The following is a 17286-nucleotide window of genomic DNA, read 5'->3' on the forward strand; positions in this document are numbered from 1 at the left end:
ACACTTTGATGTAATGTCAGTAAAGTTTATTCTGTATGTGTTTATTCGTTTTCAAATATATTTTTAGATAAATTAAATGTCAATTTTTTCAGCTTTGGTACAGTACATTTTGTGCACTGTGACAGGTCAAGAGTTATACAGTGTGACATGAGGAACACCTTATACACACACACACACACACACACACACACACACACACACACACACATGAGACAAGGGAAAATGGGGCAGTCTGAAGGTAAAATAAAAGCCTCCGGTTCATGGCCCTGCCTTTGAACTCATCCAAGTGTGGGACTGTATCACCTGAGGCGTCCCTGATCTGACCAATGACTTCACTTGCTGCTTGTCTCCTAGGAGACACTCACCTTGACTTGCTTGGGATATGAAGGTTATGACTTGAGACTTGAAGGTTATGACCTGAGTCTTGAAGGTTATGACCTGACACTTGCACATGTGTGATTTACTCCCAGTCAGAGGGCAGACAGAAATCAGTCGTGCTTATCTGTCCAGTTCAGCCTGGTCCTGTGTGGCGGTGCAGAGAGACAGCAGGCATTGTCTCTGTTTCTCACTCTCTCCCCACCCGTCTGCCCGTGCTGCCACTGGCAGGTCTGGAGTCAGTGACAGCTGTGTGTAATTATCGCCTCTCACTCTCTGGAGCTTCACTGTAGCTCCCTTTGTTGGCCTGCTGCGGCGCTGTCCCTGATCGCAGTGCTGAAGTCGGCAATGCCGCTCTCCATGGTCCTGACAGCTGGCAGTGCGCGGTTCTTTCAGCTCATTTTGTCTGGGATTCATTTGATGTTATAAATGTAGAAACGCGTTTTCTGACATGAAATGTAATTATTACACTCATACCTTTATTTGTTCTTTTTGGTTTTGCCCCCCAGAAAAGCAGTGATGAAGTGAATGACCTTTTCATCTGTGCAAAGAAGGTCACGGGGATGACTGTAGCTGAACAGATGAACTCGGGAAGCACTTAGCTTTTTATTATGCTGTCATGTCACATAGGAGTTCTATGTGAAGGATTTGACATCAGTGAGATTAAATCTCCTCTCACCTTACTTTCAGGCAGATGGATTTTTTTCTCTAACTCGCAGGTCTATGAAGGACCATCTGTTTATCAGTGGTAAATAATTTCAGAGCTGGTTGTCAGTGACAACCATTCTAGCCAATCTCTGTGACCATCTGCAGCATCACAGGCAGGAGAGATCACCCTGCCCCCCTGCTGTAGTTTTCTACTGATGTCTGGTCAGGTGGATTAGAGCGCGATAGCACTTTATTTTCAGAAATAGATCTGTAGAGTTCAGTGTTAGATCATGAGAATGGGGAGGTAGTTCTTATAAATGAGGCTGTACGTTAAGATGAGCTGCAGTGTGACGTAAAGGCCACTGCACGACTTTTATTACTTGTATTACATTATTTTCTGTTAAGATTCTTGCATAAGGAGTGAAGCTCCTAATCTCACTAGTGCACAATCTGGGAGGCGGATTCTGCTCGTTTTAAATAATCTGTTGCAATGTGTCTTTGATTTGCATGAGGTCTAATCAGCCTGTAGTGTGTGGTGTTATAACGAGGGATAATGAGGAGTTAAGAAGGAGCCCTGCAAACAGCTCGGATCATTTGCTCCTCTGATGTACCTTGTTTGAAATAAAACAGCAACGACCTGCGATTAAACAAAGTTCTCCTCTGTCTGTTTGGCCTTTCAAGAGACCTTTGGCGTAATGATGAAAAGTTGGAAGATGTCTCCACTCTCAGGACGTTTTCAGCAGTTGATTTTCTGATCAGGTCTTTGTTATGTCAGTGTTATTCTGGGCCGTTTAGTGTTGGGGAGCCAGAGCAGTGGAGCCAGAGCAGTGCACTCTGGGAAGCCAGTGCAGTGCACTGTGGGAAGAGTGAACTTGGTGCTGCGTTCTTCTCCTGGCGAGGCTGTGAAACAGATGGATGGTTTGATTAAGCATGTGGTACTTAACCTGCTCTGAATGGGATTTCACTCAGAAAAACAAATGTTTGTGTTAACAGCATCTCCATGTGTAATATTCTATTACACTGCCATCTCTGTGAGGAACGGCATTACAAATGCCTAAAGTAATTAATTATTATAAATTTGTGGATTTTCGTCTGTGAAAGAGGTCATTTTCAGAGAAAGAAGGCATTTCTCTGCCCAAATAGGCAAAGAAATGTAATTATTTGTTTTCATTATTTTTCATAAATATTTTTGCATTTCTTCTCTCAACAGTGCTGATCTTCTAAATGAAATTTATTATATTGGAGAGAAAGCACATGCAACATCATTCATTTGCAGAACATGCCAAATTCTTATTAGCAATTAGCAATATTAGCAGTGATAGCAATATTAACAATATCGGCCATATTAGCAGTTTTATCAATATTAGTACTATTAGCATTATTAAAACTATTAGCAGTATTAGCACAAAGACAAAGACGAGCACAAGACACTGCGCGAACGCACATTAAATAGGTGATTAACACAGACCCTCGTGATCTCGAGACAAGGCACAGGTGATACTACGAACACGCTCACGGACAACCCACACCCACGGAAGTACTAATATGGACATAACAGCACGCAGACAACGTAGCGGCACGCCCACAGGGAAGGGTCCGGGACTGTCACCGTAACACACAGCAGATTAAGCTAATCCAGGCCACAGGAGCGTCTGGATTAAGAGTTTTCTGCTCCGCTCTTCTTTCCCAATAAAACATCCATAAATACGTACGTACAGTTGTGCACTTTGTAAAAAATGTGATAAAACCCAATAATGTTATAATTTACTCAATAATACCTGTAATATAGGGTATTGACTGTTACTATGATAACATGTTTACTAGTAATCTAATATCTTATGTGTGACGGGCAGGGGTGAGCAACTAAAAGGAAGCGATCACGCCAAGTCTCAGGGAAAAAGGATGGTTTAATAGAAAATGTGCAAACCAAAAACCCGTGCAATATCTCCAAATTAAGGATATAATGACCAGCGGTCAACTGGTACAAAGACAAGACATATATAGGCAAACAAACGACCCTCAGGTGAGACGGATCACGGGCTCCGCCCACCTGAGGGACGCACATGACGTCACCAAACAACAACAACAACAGCCGCTGTGGACGGAGGCGGCCGGTAGGGGGCCGCCTCACCGTGACATTATGACATTATTGGGAATTTAAGTTGATAATTTAGTTTACCTTATGACATTATTGGGAATGTACCATACACAAGAGTTATCAGATGTTACTAATTTGTTTTATTATCACTTTTAGATGATTGATGAATTCTCAGCAGAGTATCAGTATCATTGTCATAAATGAATCACTGGAGAGTTTGGGTGCAATCACAGACAAGTTCATTACACCTCCTAAAACTCCTTCCAGAATAGCCTTCAACTGTAAATCCTGCACAAGCAAATCAGGGTCATAAATCAGACCGATTCCAAAAATCATAGACTGTCATAGATAACTACCTTGCCTGATTAATATTAAAATGTAAATACTTTAAAACACTTTACAAATAAATTAAACAATACAAAAATTTGCATGCTTCTGACACTTCAATAGTTCTGCAGGCAACCAGCTGTTGTGAAGTCCAGAACTATGACAACAGAACATGGGCCATGGTTGACCTTTATATTCAACAGGACCCTGCGCGCGCTGTTGGTTTTATTTGCACATTTTGTCCCAGACAGTTGTTCAAGCCTTAATGTCGATCATGCTTCACTGGCGTGTGACACGGTAGAGGACATGACCTGAGTTACTGACCTGCGTGACTGTCCTGCGTGACTGTCCTGAGTGCCTGACCTGAGTGCCTGACCTGAGTACCTGACCTGCGTGACTGTCCTGCCTGACTGTCCTGCCTGACTGTCCTACCTGACTGTCCTGCATGACTAACCTGCGTGATTGTTCTGTGTGACTGACCTTCGTGAGTGTCCTGCGTGACTGTCCTGCGTGACTGTCCTGCGTGACTGACCTGAGTGCCTGACCTGCGTGACTGTCCTGCGTGACTGTTCTGTGTGACTGACCTGCGTGACTGACCTGCGTGACAAGCTAGCTCTAAGTAACAACTAAATATACTGACATTTATGAATATAATATATATTTGAAAATATTTGGTTATTACATTTGAATTTTATTTTCCATTTCATTATTTTACTATATTTCTAGGGTTAATTCGATGTTGGGAAATTATTACCATATCGAGTTCAACAAGCCTTTTCTGTCCACAGGTATCTGCCGTTGATTCTGTGTGATCGTTTCTTATGGGTAGGCAGTAGTGTCAGGTTTTTTTGTTGGGTTTTTTTTTTGGTTTTTTTTGTTCACGGTGTGAAGAGTCAATGAAATGATTTCTTCATTACGGTTTAATTGTCCCTGATTCATCAGATGACTGAAGGAGTAAATAACTTTGCTGAACAGGCATAATTGTTTTTATTGCATATTGGCGATGCTTAACTGCTAGTAAATCAGCAGTGATGAAACAATTACTTGATGTCAAATGAAGCCACTTCAGAGTGTTTAACCCTTAGTGAGACTGATCCGCCTCCAGCTCTACAGGACCCTGTGTGTCTGCGCGCTCACGGAACCCGTTCCTGTGTGTCCCGTCTGTCCCGCAGACCCTGCCCACCACACAGTACGAGCTGGAGATTGTGGCTAAGGACAACGCAGGAAGTGAAGTGGGTCTGACAGGAACCGCCACGGCCACCATCACCATCACGGACAGGAACGACCACGCCCCAGAGTTCACACACTCACTGGTGAGTCATGTGCTTCAGTCGTGTCATTCTCCGTCACACACACACACGGACGATGAATGTGGAGCTGACTGGGAGAACTCAGAGCAGCTGACCTCTTGACCTCTTTCAGAAGCAGAAGCAGGAGAACATGAATGTTGCACCACAGCCCCATGTGCTGAAGGCCTATGTGTTAGTAAAGACCTGCGTTTAGTACCTCAGACCTCCACAGAAGTGCTTGAGATGTCCACCTGGGAGTTTTAATAAAACCGAGTTCAAGCTTGAGCTGTACTGATCACAAAGAAATGATCAGAGCTGTCAATAACTGATGGAGACAGTGACACCCAATGAGGAGTTGGTACAGCAGAGAATGGTGCTTTTAAAACCACGTGTTTATACATATTTATACATGTCTGTGCATATTTATGTGTTTATGCATGGTTATAGATGTTTATGCATGTTTATGTACGTTTATCTGCAGTTTAAGGATGTGAATGAGTATACAGCACTGTATACACACTTTATATTCTGTCTGTCTGAGCTTTTCGCATATACAGAGTAAAAGTTGGCATCACGTTCAACACTTTAACCAGAGCCATGTCACAGTGCCATGTGTCACGCGACTGAGGTGTGTGATTTACAGAACCTCCAGTGATGTTCCAGATCTCACACACACCTGCACACACACAGCTGCTCACACACACCTGCACACACACACCTGCCAGAGATGGGGACTCGAGTGAGCGACTCGAAGTCGCACTTAAGTTGCCTAGCAAAAGACTTCAGACTTGACTTAAACTCGTCCCTAATGGCTCTCAAATCAAGTCGTCCAAAATAACTTCTGAAAAGTTTAGAGTCATTCTAAAAAAGACTTTCTGTGTGTTTATTTTACTTTCTTTGTGTGTTTATTTTGGCATTATTACTTACTTTCGGTGATTGGGGACGCAGCCCATTTTCTCGTGACACATCACAAAATCATTTATCGCGAGTGGGAAATCAGAGAGAAGCGTCAAAACAAAAGATGGTTGCCATGGCTACGGCTGCAGTACCATATGTAGAGCCGTAGGCTAAAGGGAGTTTAAATCCAAAAAACACTGGAACACCAGACTAAACCTCATAATCACCTACAACGCACCCTGATGGGTTTCTTCAGTTTACGCTAGATACTAAGCCATCATTACAGCTAGCGTAGTAGCCTCAATTAGCATAGTAGCCACTTCTAAACAAACATCAAATCTATACCCAATATAATTCCCAATCACAAAATAAATCCCAATCACACACGTTTGCGTGTGCATGTTTGCGTGTGCATGTGTTTGCGCGTGTGCACATATGTGTGTGTGTGAGTGTTTCTGAGTCGATGGCTGTTGAAGGCTTTTCGCCAGCATCACCTTCAGGCTCAGAGGTGCATGTTAATTCACATTATTTCACATGATTTGCTGCGCTGTGTGGAGGGAAGTGAAGTGCTTGAGAAGAGCAGACACAAAGCGGAGTGTTGGAGTCTGTCTGCTGCTGATGAATCTGTCATAAAAAGCCATCGTTGCACTTTTACCAAGAGAGGAAGAGAGAGAGAGGACAGAATCTCTTATTGTGAATCATGTGCTTTTTAATGGAGAGTCCTGAGCCTGTGTCAGGGTCACGAACGCATCGCCTCGGCCCATCACCGCTCTCTTGGCTGCTTCCCATGATGCACTGCGGGCTCTGGTGCCTGTGGGTGAGGGATGTGGGCGTTCTGGACACATGCTCGGCCTGTGCCTGTCCATCTGCTCTCACTCCTCTTCACTTCAGCGCTGTTAGGAGGAAACGCTCTGTGGACGCTGCAGCCACGCACCTGCTGTACATCCTGGTACTGTGTGGCTGGAGGGGGCTGCGCTTATCAGGTTCTACATCCTGGGTACTGAAGGAAGTGGAAACCTTGGGAGATCCACCTGATACTTGCTAACACATCTGCTAGTTTCATTTAAAATTCTGAAATTCAGTTTTTCTCACCGGTAATTTTCCTTCGTAAAAAAATTGGATGTGTAACAATATTTAAAACTCAGCAGGCTTCCCAGAGTTCACTTGGAGCATTCACATGATGTTTATTCAACAACAGAACAGCAGTATAATAACAAAACAACAACAGAACAACAATAGAACAACAACAACACAGCCACAACAACAGAATGCAGAATTCCTGACTGGTTCTTCCCCATTAGCTCATCCAGACAGATATGATCAGAACATCTCCTCCCTTTCTTCACCTTTCTCACACTGGCAGCAGTGGAAGTAGTGAGAGATGTGGCTCCTTCTGGGTGGAAGATGCTGGTTCTTCAGGGGAGTGGCCAGGATAATGGCTTGTTTTTACACTTAATCCTGTTTTTATGAAGAAGGAAATCCCAGAATGTTCTTCACTTAGGATCAGTTCAGATATGTGGGCTCAATATTAGAAGATTAATGACAGCCCCTGAGTACTGACACACAGCCCCTGACTTCTGACACACAGGTCCTGATTGTTTACACCAATCTCCTGACTACTGACACACAGGTCCTGACTACTGACACAACCCCTGACTACTCACATGCAGATCCTGACTACTGACATACAGACCCTGACTACTGACACGCAGATCCTCACTACTGACACACAGCCACTGGTTAACATTCATTATTTGTTCAATTGATTGTATTCTGTTAAATCCCATAATGCCATTTCCTCCTTTATATTTTACACCTTTTTCTTTAAATCGGTGTTGCACTTGTAAAAAAACGTTTACAGTTTTAATACCGACTATTCAGATGTGTATTTATGCTCCTGCTCCAGACATCATGTAAACTGACTGCGATTACAGTTCAGTGGATCCACTCATAGGGAACACTTCATTATGTATGCGTGCTAATAAACATGCGTAGCCTGTTCCTCCAAACAGCAGTTCATAGGGGTGCATACAGTGTGCACACGTGAAGAGGTTTAGTGCTTGGATTAACCATTACACAAAAGTGTGTTCTAAGCAGCTTTGACTGTGGTAGGATTGCATGAGCTGGAGGTGCTGGTATCTCAGAACCACCGGAGGTCTAGGGTGCACTGTAGTATCTGTAGTGCAGTAAACAAGACCATTCTGCGAGCGTCCAGACCCACGGGGCAGTAATGAGGCAGGTCACCGCGGGGGTCAGAGCACAGCTCCCTCCAACCTGCTTGGGGCAGCCCGGTCAGTTCCACCCATCCCGCCTGGAGCTGCGGAGACATGCTGCACTGCTACAGGGAGGAGGGGCCACCCACGCCCCAGCACCAGAGAGCAGAAGCCAGGGAGAGCTCTCGTGGGCGAGGGCCCCGCAGTCCTGAAGGGCCCCGGTCTGTCTCCTCTCACACAGATCCTCCGGCCTGGTCACAACACACGTGACTGATTCAGTACAAGTGTCGGTCCAGATCCCAGGCGTCGATCCAGATCCCAGATCACTTCTGGAAGGACATAGAATGAGAGCTCTGTATCACACAAAGGTGGCAGGAAAAAACTGCAGTAGCTGCTTAATGATGTTCAGACCAAAACTTCCAAAAAGTCCAAAATCCTCCTTTCAGCGCCTGATTAATTCCATTCATCAGGGATTTAAGATGAAAGCCACAGTTGCAGAGAGGAGTTACTGAAAAAAGTGGCCATAGAGTGAATACCAATCAGTACACAAATACGTGCTGTAAAAGGATTTCACAAAAACAAATACACTCAGTGTGTGGCAGGACAATTAGTCTCCGTTTGGTGATAATGTGTCACGTAGGGCAACGCCCCCTCTCGTAGCTGTCACTCTGGGTTCCCTCATGTCCGTGTCCCCTGCCTGTTTGTCCCGCCCTGCTCGTTGGTTTTGATGGATTCCTTGTTTGTTACCACGCCCCTGTGTCATTGTCATCACCTGTCCCTTGTTTAGTCCTGTGTATATTAATCCCTGTGTCTCCCAGGTCTAGTTGTCGGTCTTTTTGTTTTTCTCTGTGTTTGCCTGTTCGCCCCAGTGCTGCTGTTCCGTGAGTCTTCCTTGTTGTGTTCGCTATGTCTGTCCGTATTTCGTGTCCTGACTGCCTACCCGTTAAGACCCATGCCCGTCACTTCGACTCTGTCTATGGAATTTCCTTTAATAAATCTCGCTCTCCTCAGCGCTTGTGTCCGCCTCCCTGTTCTGCCCCGTGCAGATCGTTACATAAAGACCGACCTCACAAGGACACAGCGAGGGAGCGAGACTCTGGTGAGTTTAATCGCTGCGATGAGATGTCGGCTGGTTCGGTCCAGCTCGACTCTCCGATATCGCAGCGTGAACGAACCAGAGACAGAACTTCCCCTGGCGCTGTGGGAACACGGAAGTCTCGACGCGCACCCACGAAAGCCCAGTCACTTTCGGTTTCGTCTGGCTTTCGCGTCGAGACTCCTGGTGAGCGCTACGAGTCTGCCCGGCTTGATCACTATAGGGGGGAGAAACCTGTAGTACAAGTCACGGGCAGACGGATTGAGTGCACAGACTGGCGTTTGCTTAACCCTCGGTTGGCTCTCGATGGCTTCTGCGAGCTCCCGACGCCTCAGAGGAGGCGGAGCCGTCGCAGAGAGAGCCACCGAGGGGCTTCTGTGTCTGTGTATTCTTCCAGGCTCAACCCGGACCCTGAGGAAGAGGACCTACCGCCGCTGATCCCACCGGCTACTCCACACGACACCCCCAAGTATTTTTTGGGGGGGAGTACAAGCCACGTCGGCTTGGCGGACACGCCCCCCGATGACGTCAGTATGGTGGCTCCGCCCCCCGAGGACGTCGGCTTGGCGGACACGCCCCCCGATGACGTCAGTATGGTGGCTCCGCCCCCCGAGGACGTCGGCTTGGCGGACACGGCCCCCGATGACGTCAGTATAGTGGCTCCGCCCCCCGAGAACGTCGGCTTGGCGGACACGCCCCCCGATGACGTCAGTATGGTGGCTCCGCCCCCCCGAGGACGTCGGCTTGGCGGACACGCCCCCCGATGACGTCAGTATAGTGGCTCCGCCCCCCGAGGGCGTCGGCATAGTGGCTCCGCCCCCCGAGGACGTCGGCTTGGCGGCTCCGCCCCCCGAGGACGTCGGCTTGGCGGCTCCGCCCCCCGAGGACGTCGGCTTGGCGGCTCCGCCCCCCGAGGACGTCGGCTTGGCGGCTCCGCCCCCCGAGGACGTCGGCTTGGCGGCTCCGCCCCCCGAGGACGTCGGCTTGGCGGCTCCGCCCCCCGAGTGCATCTCCTCACCTCAGATTCCTGTCCCCGCTGCCCGTAGGCAGTCCGTGCCTGTTCCTGTCCCCGCTGCCCGTAGGCAGTCCGTGCCGGTTCCTGTCCCCGCTGCCCGTAGGCAGTCCGTGCCGGTTCCTGTCCCTGCGACCCAGGAGAGGTCGTCCACGCCGGTTCCTGTCCCTGCGACCCAGGAGAGGTCGTTCACGCCGGTTCCTGTCCCTGCGACCCAGGAGAGGTCGTCCACGCCGGTTCCTGTCCCTGCGACCCAGGAGAGGTCGTCCACGCCGGCTCCCGTTCCTGCTGCCCGCCAGCGGACCCTGCCTGTTCCCGCTGCCCGCCAGCGGACCCTGCCTGTTCCCGCTGCCCGCCAGCGGACCCTGCCTGTTCCCGCTGCTCGTCTGCCGGCTCCTGTTCCCGCTGCCCGCCGCCCGGCCGCGCCTGTGCCCGCTGCCCGCCGCCCGGCCGCGCCTGTGCCCGCTGCCCGCCGCCCGGCCGCGCCTGTGCCCGCTGCCCGCCGCCCGGCCGCGCCTGTGCCCGCTGCCCACCAGCGGACCCTGCCTGTTCCCGCTGCCCGCCAGCGGACCCTGCCTGTTCCCGCTGCCCGCCAGCGGACCCTGCCTGTTCCCGCTGCCCGCCAGCGGACCCTGCCTGTTCCCGCTGCCCGCCAGCGGACCCTGCCTGTTCCCGCTGCCTGTCTGCCGGCTCCTGTGCCCGCTGCCCGCCGCCCGGCCGCGCCTGTTCCCGCTGCCCGCCGCCCGGCCGCGCCTGTGCCCGCTGAGACTGTGCTGCCCTCTATTGGGCCTGGACGTTTTGTGCCCTGTGCCCCCGTCTCTTTGCCCATGTTCCCCTTGCTCCCTTGTTCTGTCCCCGGTTTTGTGTTGGTCCCAGTTCCTGTGTGTGTACCTGTTCGTGTCCTCGTACCCGTCCCTGTGTCTGTGTCTGGTCGTTTCCTCCAGGTCCCTGTCCCCGTGTCTATTCCCCAGATTGTGACCCACTTCGTTCCTGTCCCAGTCTCCGTCGTCCAGGCCGTGTTTGCCTCAGTGTTTACCTCTGCCCTGTCCCCTGGCCCCGCTCCAGTGTCTGTCCCCGGTCCTGTCCTGTCCAGCCCTGCTCCTGTGCCTCGCCCTGGCCCTATCCGGTCTCCCTGTGTCCCGTGTCATGCCGTGTCCCAGGTCCCTCGTCCTATTTTGTCTGGTCCTGTCCCTCCGGTCTGTCCTGTGTCCGCTGTCCCTGTCCTGTCTGCCCTTGCGTGCCCCGGAGTGGCACGCTTTGAGGGGGGGTTATGTCACGTAGGGCAACGCCCCCTCTCGTAGCTGTCACTCTGGGTTCCCTCATGTCCGTGTCCCCTGCCTGTTTGTCCCGCCCTGCTCGTTGGTTTTGATGGATTCCTTGTTTGTTACCACGCCCCTGTGTCATTGTCATCACCTGTCCCTTGTTTAGTCCTGTGTATATTAATCCCTGTGTCTCCCAGGTCTAGTTGTCGGTCTTTTTGTTTTTCTCTGTGTTTGCCTGTTCGCCCCAGTGCTGCTGTTCCGTGAGTCTTCCTTGTTGTGTTCGCTATGTCTGTCCGTATTTCGTGTCCTGACTGCCTACCCGTTAAGACCCATGCCCGTCACTTCGACTCTGTCTATGGAATTTCCTTTAATAAATCTCGCTCTCCTCAGCGCTTGTGTCCGCCTCCCTGTTCTGCCCCGTGCAGATCGTTACATAATGCCACCCTAGGGCAGCAGAGCATGGAGCGATAATGACCTATCTGCCCCCTGGCCTTTCTCAGACTGTAACCAGGCCCTCTCTGTTGCTCTGGGGCAGTGAGAAGAAGCCCAGGGGCTCTGTGGTACCACCGCGGATGGTTCTCCATCACCCACCCGTCCCTGCTGCCTTCTGATAACCACCACCCTGTTTGTGACAAGCTAACTGTGAAACTGTGAGCATGCCCTGATGTTGCTTATCGTACTTGTCATTGTGGGAGAGTGGCAGCTAATCCAGGCTTCCTCTCTCCCCTGCAGTGACAGCGGGAATCTGGCTCCATCAAAATGCTAATGACATTAACAATGGCGCTTACAACTTTGCATTACAGGCCGGGTGAAATCCAGCTGGCCGCCAGTGAGACTCTGTGATTGGACGTGGTTGTTAAGATGTTGTTTAGCCACATCTGTTTGTGAGCTAAGCTATTGAGAAAGGGTTAAAGTGGCCAAGCTTGGTTCAAGGGCTGCGTGAAATCCAGGGGTGTCTGTTCACTCATATCGCACTACGAAGCATATGGAGCTCATTTGTTCTCATATCTTCAAAGGTGACCTGCCACAGTTCACACTGCCATGGTTGCACATACGCGTAGCATCTCAGATGATCGATCAGTTCCTAGCATCCACTTGAACAGATCATTCAGCATCTTGAGAACTGTTTTGAAAACACTTCGATCGGGAGACAGCCCCCCCCCTCACTCAGACACAGTCCCCTTCAGACACAGTCCCCCCTCAGATCCCCTCAGACACAGATCCCCTCAGACACAGTCCCCCTCAGACACAGTCCCCCTCAGACACAGTCCCCCTCAGACACACTTCCCCTCAGACACAGTCCCCCTCAGACACACTTCCCCTCAGACACAGTCCCCCTCAGACACACTTCCCCTCAGACACAGTCCCCCTCAGACACAGTCCCCCCTCAGATCCCCTCAGACACAGTCCCCCTCAGACACACTTCTCCTCAGACACACTTCCCCTCAGACAGTCCCCCTCAGACACAGTCCCCCTCAGACACAGTCCCCCTCAGACACACTTCCCCTCAGACACAGTCCCCCTCAGACACACTTCCCCTCAGACACAGTCCCCCTCAGACACAGTCCCCCCTCAGATCCCCTCAGACACAGTCCCCCTCAGACACACTTCTCCTCAGACACAGTCCCCCTCAGACACACTTCTTCTCAGACACACTTCCCCTCAGACACACTTCCCCTCAGACACAGTCCCCCTCAGACACACTTCCCCTCAGACACACTTCCCCTCAGACACACTTCCCCTCAGACACTCTTCCCCTCAGACACACTTCCCCTCAGACACAGTCCCCCTCAGACACACTTCCCCTCAGACACACTTCCCCTCAGACACACTTCCCCTCAGACACTCTTCCCCTCAGACACTCTTCCCCTCAGACACTCTTCCCCTCAGACACACTTCCCCTCAGACACACTTCCCCTCAGACACTGCTCCTGACAGGAAGAAGCACTTGACCCATTTATTGTGAGCAGAGCTGAGCCTTCTCCTGTCAGGCAGTGCCAGGCTGTTTCAGCAGTAGCTGCAGGGGGCACACACACACACACACACACACACCCACGCACGCAAACGCACACATCTGTGTGCCAGACAGATTTGTATCAAACTGTAATTTGTTTCAAAATGTCATTTGGAAACATTTGGAAACGTGAGACTTCACAGACTGCTGTTAGGTGTTGGGCTGATAATGTAACCCGAGGTAATTGGAACATGCGTGTTTCCGTGGTTTTAACATATTGCTGTTCGCTGTATGAGCTCCCACAGATCTGCTCAGCAGTGACCTTGTGGCCAGACGCTGATGTGTGTGGGAGTGGACGTCTCACAGATTCAGAGTAGCGACAGAAAGGCTGCAGACTTATAACAGCTCCAAATAACACTGGTTTACTTAACCAATAAAGAAGCCCGAGAGAATAACTATGAAGTACATGTTTCTGAGCAAGTATCATTATAGCCATGGAGTCTGCAGGCAAACAGTCACATGGTTTGGAGTACCATGTAATATAAAGAATATAATATCAATATATAATATAAAAAACAACATAATGCATATATATATATATATATATATATATATATATATATATATATATATATATATATATATATATATATATATATATATATATATATATATATAATTCTATAATACCACACTACTATATATATGTCTATATAACAATAATGCACTCTGTTGAATGTCTATATAATGATAATGGTGTAACATGCATCTCGGGTATCTGCAGAATAAATGGCGACGTCCTCAGACATCAGTGCAGCAGCACTGCACACAAACGCTGCTGCTTGGCAGGACTGATTTGCTTTTCCCTTCCATAATGAATTCATACCACCACGGGATATTTGCTGAACATATTTTTTATACATGCAAATCCCCTGTTTCTTATTTTCCAGTTCCTCGGTCTAAATTGTCTACCAAAACAACACAGCAGCTCTGCCGTGTTTGAAAGCGATTGCTGAGCGTACCGAGTGCACTCCGCCCACAGCCCTGGAGGTCTCCTGCCCCCTGTCACACGCTGGCCTGTCAGGCGGATGAGATGATTAGCTAGATAACAGTTGTATGGCTTTCAAGGAATATTTATATATTATTTCAGAACAAGCTGCTTTCGTACAGACATAAAAACACTGACCGCACATGGGAGAAGAGGACATCACTTTAAACAGAACAAACCCAAATGTAGCGCTTAGCAACTGTCACGCTCATAAGGTTCACATGGTTCACATGATTCATGTTGTTCATATGGTTCATGCGTGACCTTTAGACTGAAGCCAGTACACTCAGGAAGCTCTGAAGTTGACAAAGCAGCCAGTGATTTTGGAGAGGACAATCTCGGTGAAGTCAGTTAGTGTTGACCTTTGATGTGTTAAATATTCAAAGTGATAATCTCCACATGCAAGTGATGTTGAAGAGAACAAACGTCTAATCTAACTGCTAATCTAATGGCTAATCTAGTGCCATATACATGTAGTATACCCTTCAGTGTCTCTAATTGGGAGTTTATAGTAGAAAATGAGTTATTAAAGAGTGAATGTCAGAAGTCTTTTCATCTATTATTTGAAATCATTACAACCTATGATAACTGTATCATGCTTGATGTCCTCGTAGATAAAAATAGACAAATTTGAAGTGCTTTATTATTCCATATATAGTCTTACGGTGTTTGTACAGGACACACTAGTCCTTCATAAGGTCTTATGGTGTTTATACTGGACACATTAATCCTTCATAAGGTCTTATGGTTTTTGTACAAGACACATTAATCCTTCATAAGGTCTTATTGTATTTCACATGAAAGTTTGATGACACCCTCCGTCCTCCTACATGTTTTTCTTCAAAGTTCTACCAAAAGTCACATCCAGTATTTAGTGTTTGGCCCAGCCCACACTTTAAGTCTCTGTGTTACTTTCAGCAAGGATGAGAGGTCACGTGACCTGTTTGGCACCCTCTGTCTCTAAAGAGCAGACCCAGGACCCGGTGTTTCCTTTAAACTCTACACCCTTGGCTGTCAAGCACCAGAACAGCTGTCAGCCTCTCCCTCCCTGTGTGTGTGTGTGTGTGTGTGTGTACATCTGCGTGTGTGGGTGTGCGCCTGTGTGTGTGTTATTGTAGGAACACACTTCAGAGCCTTTATTCCTTCTGTTTAAATTTTTCAAGTGTCTTCTGTTTTTAAAAGGTTACCTCATGCCAAGTGCGTGCAGCACGCCTGTCTGAAGGGTCACTGGACATTATTATTATTATTATTATTATTATTATTTTGCTATGGAAAAATAAGCTGAGCATGTAAGGTGTTACTGTTGTTAACCTCTTTAAGACCAGTGGAAAAGGTTTACTCTCACAGCATCTTAAAAATGTGTATTTCCAGATTTCTTTTACAAAACAGTGTGTGTGTGTGTGTGTGTGTGTGTGTGTGTGTGTGCGTGTGTGTGTGTGTGTGTTCTGCTGGTTGCACTTTCTGTTTGAGAGGTCAGTGTGAATGTTCTTTGCGGTACAGGAAGCTGGTATGAGCCCATGCTATTTTCATTGCTATCTCACACCACTGGTTACTTTGTGCACTCAGAAGGATTGGGGTCTTATCAGTGGCATGACAGGGTCTCAAGAGCAGCGGCCCACAAAGATTGAATACATCCATCTGACCGCTCCAGTGCCCCAGATGATTAAATGAAACGCACCTGGGCAGCAGGATGTGGACCAGGCTGCTGCGTGCTTTCGTCTCACGCACCTGCTGTGACTCTCACGTGACCAGAGACACGCATCTAGTTGATTTTAAGAGCATTTATTTTGCTTCACTTGCCAAGATTTGCAGTGGATGTGTTTGGAGATGCCCCTGTATGCTCCCTACCCCTGTATACCCCTCTACCCTGTATACCCCTCTACCCCTGTATACCCCCCTACCCTGTATACCCCTCTACCCCTGTATACCCCCCTACCCCTGTATACCACTCTACCCCTGTATACCCCCCTACCCTGTATACCCCTCTACCCCTGTATACCCCTCTACCCCCATATGCCCCCCTACCCCTGTATACCCCTCTACCCTGTATACCCCTCTACCCCCATATGCTCCCTACCCCTGTATACCCCTCTACCCCCATATGCCCCCCTACCCCTGTATACCCCTCTACCCCCATATGCTCCCTACCCCTGTATACCCCTCTACCCCCATATGCCCCCCTACCCCTGTATACCCCTCTACCCCATATGCCCCCCTACCCCTGTATACCCCTCTACCCCTGTATGCCCCTCTACCCTGTATACCCCTCTACCCCCATATGCCCCCCCACCTCTGTATGCTCCCTACCCCTGTATACCCCTCTACCCCCATATGCCCCCCTACCCCTGTATGCCTCTCCACCCCCTATATCTACCCTATATGCCATAGCTATGAGTGCTGGTGTCTTCCTGCTGGTGTGCGTGCAGGCTGAGGGTGTTGTGAGACAGCGTTTAGGACGCTGTGTCCTGGGGGACATCTGTAGTAGCTCCTGTCCACGCAGAGCAGAGGTGAAGCAGGTAATCACAACAAGACCTGGGGCTCAACCCTCAGCCTCGCTGGGAGAGAGATGAAGAGAAATGCTTGCAGGAACAGAAGTGGACATGTGGACCAACAGGAACCGGGTCGTTCCTCCCGCTCATGTGTTGTGTTTAGATGATTAAAGACGTGCACCCGTCCTAGAACACACCTGTACTACATCTCCTGTCATGCAGCACGCGTTTCTGCACAGACATCATGTTTCTCCACAGCCCCGGAGGCTGTGATGCTTTGTGCTGCTTTAAAGCCATAGCCAGTGGTCATCGCTATGGATACGGCTCCTTCCTGCCACTGAGGGATAGATCTGTGTATGCCTCCTCTCTCCTCCCATGATATGGGGTAATATAAAACTGCTTTTGACAGCGTGAAGACGGAGTTGCTAGCTCTGACTCTGGTGTGTCCCTGCGGCTGTTCACAGGACTCTTTAATGTTCAGAACACTGTCTGCCTGATAGGAATCTGATTGAAAACTCACTACAATAAAAGGCAAGGAAATTGGCAATGGGAAAATAAATTGTAGAAATGCAAGCAAG

General features: G+C 48.9%; 1 protein-coding gene across 1 annotated transcript in view; it reads left to right on the forward strand.

Moving 5' to 3' along the window:
• Positions 1–17286, forward strand: part of cdh13 (cadherin 13, H-cadherin (heart)) — a 276068-nt gene that overhangs the window by 218761 nt on the left and 40021 nt on the right. Inside the window, exon 9 of the mRNA XM_076985430.1 lies at positions 4621–4761. Coding sequence (XP_076841545.1) covers positions 4621–4761 — 141 coding nt within the window. The remainder of the gene's footprint in view (positions 1–4620; positions 4762–17286) is intronic.

This window comes from Brachyhypopomus gauderio, chromosome 2 (genome assembly GCF_052324685.1).
Source record: "Brachyhypopomus gauderio isolate BG-103 chromosome 2, BGAUD_0.2, whole genome shotgun sequence".
Classification (NCBI taxonomy): domain Eukaryota; kingdom Metazoa; phylum Chordata; class Actinopteri; order Gymnotiformes; family Hypopomidae; genus Brachyhypopomus; species Brachyhypopomus gauderio.